The sequence below is a fragment of the Austrofundulus limnaeus genome, unplaced genomic scaffold (assembly GCF_001266775.1).
Source record: "Austrofundulus limnaeus strain Quisiro unplaced genomic scaffold, Austrofundulus_limnaeus-1.0 Scaffold691, whole genome shotgun sequence".
NCBI lineage: Eukaryota > Metazoa > Chordata > Actinopteri > Cyprinodontiformes > Rivulidae > Austrofundulus > Austrofundulus limnaeus.
In genome coordinates, this window is record NW_013953093.1 from 110,730 (window position 1) to 114,185 (window position 3,456).

The 3,456-nt window shown below is 40.8% G+C and overlaps 1 protein-coding gene across 1 annotated transcript in view; it reads left to right on the plus strand.

Moving 5' to 3' along the window:
- LOC106531914 (ephrin type-B receptor 1) overlaps window positions 1–1,892 on the plus strand; it is a gene marked incomplete at its 5' end in the record, with an annotated part of 76,245 nt that extends 74,353 nt beyond the window's left edge. Inside the window, 1 exon segment of the mRNA XM_014027860.1 lies at window positions 686–1,892. Within this exon segment, the coding sequence (XP_013883314.1) occupies window positions 686–797 (112 nt within the window).
- Between the last annotated feature and the right edge of the window lie 1,564 nt (window positions 1,893–3,456).

The window sequence follows — 3,456 nt, forward strand, 5'->3', positions numbered from 1 at the left end:
TTATTTTACAGTTAAAATAAATGTTTATCAAATAAAGTCTAATGTTACAACTAATCACGGATCCCTTTAAACTTTTCTTTTGTTCTTTTCACTTTCTTTCTGCCCTCTTCAGCTTTTTCTGCTCTTTTCAGCAATGTTTTTACTCCTTTTACTTTTTATATGCATTGTTTTGCAGTTTTCAGCTATTCTCCGCCCCTTGAAGCTTTTGTTTGGGTTCTTCAGCAGGTTTCAGCAATCATTCTGCTCATTTTAGGTTCCACCCCAACTGCTACGTTTCAGCAAGCACCAACACTTCAGTTTAGTTTAAAAATATTTCGGCTYCTTCTGCCRCTTTCAGCTAAATTATTCAGCAATAAYCATTCACACTGCATTTTTTTTCAGGAAATGCGGTTTCTCTTGTTATTTGTTTGCTTAAAAATGTGAAAAAGGTGTGTGTGTTGCTGCAGACTTGAAAGAAAAACAGCACATCAGGTTCTAATGGAGCAATAAACATACAAAGTTTCATTTCAAAGAMAGATAAGTAGATTTCTCCTTTATGTTTTTTCCTCTGCAAGCAATGATTATAATCTTTGGTGACTAACAGAAGCAGAAATCGATCATAATTCTGTTAACAGTAGCTTTCTGTCTGAAGACGACTTCTATCTCTGTTTTTATTATTTTATTTTGTTTTATTTTTATTTTGCAGAGATCTGCAGAGGATTGGAGTGTCTCTTGCCGGACACCAGAAGAAAATACTGACCAGCGTCCAGTCGATGAGGCACCACGGTGACGACCAGTCTCCTACTGAATCTGTGTAGCCTCACGGAGACGTGACGCTGCATGGAAAAACGGGACCAGTGTGAGCGAACAGGCTGTTCTTCCACACTTCTGTTTCAGCCACAGAAACCCAAGTTTACCACTTCTGAAGAGTCTTCATTTCACAACCATCGGGGCTGTTTTGATGAATGGTTGGATCTGTCTCAGACGTAAAACTCGAGGCTTTTATCCACCAAAATTGGGGAAAATCTCCTGAAATTTAATGTACCAGGATTATTTGCTACACAAACTTTAAAAAAAAAAACACACACACACAACATTGGGGAAAATTAAAAACTGCTGAGTTAAAAATCACCCAAACTCTGCTTGCAGGACAGCTTTGATTTCACTGAGCTCCACAAGCCATCTGCACCTGACTGATTAAAGGAAGACAGGGTGAGTTTTCTTGAATAAAAAAAAAAGACAAACACGCTGAAGATGCTACGACTGGATAAACTGGACCAAAAGTTGGACACGAAAAWGTCTCTGGATGCAAGACGAGCTCTTGTTTCTTCCAGCATGTTGTGTTTGTGAGTACTTCAATGTGTTTGTGAAAATTGCTACAATTTGAATCTGGAGTTTGTTTTTTGTTTTTTTAAATGGGACCTTTTGCGATCTATCTTCACATTGAAGAGTCTGTACATAGTTATATTTGGAAAGTTTTATTTTCCTCCTGCTCCTGCTCATTTATTTGAACTTTTGTCCAAAAGTACCGTTTTACTGAAGTATTTGTGACCTTTTAAGTGATAATCTCTACTTGACTCATCACTGGCACAAACTTTGAMGTGTTTGTCGACTGTAGATAAAAAAAAAATCCTTTTCATTCATTCTGACAGCCCGGCTGACCTAAACTGCTTAATTCAGAAAGAACTTACCCCTAATTTACACTACATGTGTTCCGGCTCCGCTCCGCTCCGGTCCGACCTCTGCAGCAAATACACACCCGTTATAAACAATGAGAGTGTTTACACTGGCTGTGCACGGCGGTGGTGAGCGGACGACGATCCGGCAAAATTARACCAGATCCTATTTTTGCCGGACGACGGAGCAGCGCCGGAGTCAATTTTTAAAGATTACGTCGCACCAACAGGAAGAGAAACGAGCACAACATCCGTATTTTCAAAATAAGACACTATTAGGTAGAATAATTTGTCAGAATAATGTCAAAATCCCACCTATATTAATAAATATATGGATATATTTCTACACAAATGCTGTCAGAATGTATCGTTCTGTTTGGGAAGCAGATGGAAACATGTAGCATGAAGCATCTGTGTACACACGATACACGTGGATTTTATTTTGAAATCAGAAGTTTCAGAAAGACGACAGACAGTTTCAACATAGATACCAAAAGTCTTTATATCGTTGTTTTCAGCTGTGTTTGGAGTTCGTCTTTCACAGAATTAATTTTTTTTTTGCTGTGACTTCCACATTTATCACTGAATTTATTGCACAATCTCCTTCCTCCACACTCTCTGTCGGACCGGAGCGGAGCGGACGCTGTATAAATTGAGACACAAACGAACAGCTGCGACCTGCGCACCGCGGAGCCGGAACGCATGTAGTGTAAATTAGGGGTCAGATGTTTTTTTTGTTCAAACTCAAACACTCTTCGAGTCAAGATCTATGGCAATACAATCAGAAGAATAAAAGTCAAGTCATGAGTGTGTATTTTCRGGCTAAGAGGTAATTACGAGGAGTATTGAAAAAATAAAATAAACCTAACGAACTGTGTGAATGGAGACAAAAACAGCTTCAAAGACTTTGTGAAGTCCAAAGAATGTCCGAAGAGATCGTCGGTGTTAACGCGGAAACCCAGCGCTCGTGTTCTTGTCCAYGCTCGGAGCAAATCTCATTCCTGCCGTCCAGATGGCAATCAAATCTGCAGCAGGCGGCCCGGCACAGTCCTTTTGTCTTCATTCATTATTTTTTCATTCCCCGGCCATCCGGACGTGTCTTTGTTGTCKGCGTGTGTTTTGACCGTCTCAGCTCCAGATTGACACCTCTGATTAATGCTGTTGTTCCAGTTCTCTGATTAAATAAGCCGTGGTGGCCTATCCTTGGGCTCACCTTTTCAACGCATCCCTAGGCACGTTAGATTTGACGCGTAACAGATTTTACAGGAAAGACAGTTAAAAACAACTATTTCTCATACGTCAGCACTTGACGTGATGTTTGACTCCCTGGTCTTTCTGCGGGGAGGATCACCGGAGAAACACTTTTGTCTCAGCTCTGCCTTCAGCCTGAACCTCTGCACCGACATCCCGAGGATTACTCGACAKTCGCCCTGATTGGATGTTATGATTTCATTTTTCGTTGGCCGAGMATCCGGCTCGCAGTGACAGGAAGTGAAAGTGTTTATTCGTTTGCTTTTACGGCGGCGGAACATCATGTTTGTGTTTCTTTCGCCTYGCCGCTCTCCACTGCAGGGACGTTTAAAAGTTGTTTTTTTTTAATAGCGTTGTGACATTGGAAGGTCTGAAACCATCCAAATATTTCAATTTCCACTTTTTTTTCCCCCTGAAACTCTTCTCTGACGGTTGCATTTGCTGCTTGGCAACAGCAGCTTATTGAACGTTTTATCWGGAAGTATTGAGATCAACTGGGAGCGTGTCAGTGGTTCAGAGGAATAATTTGTTGTAAATAGGATGCCTCTGG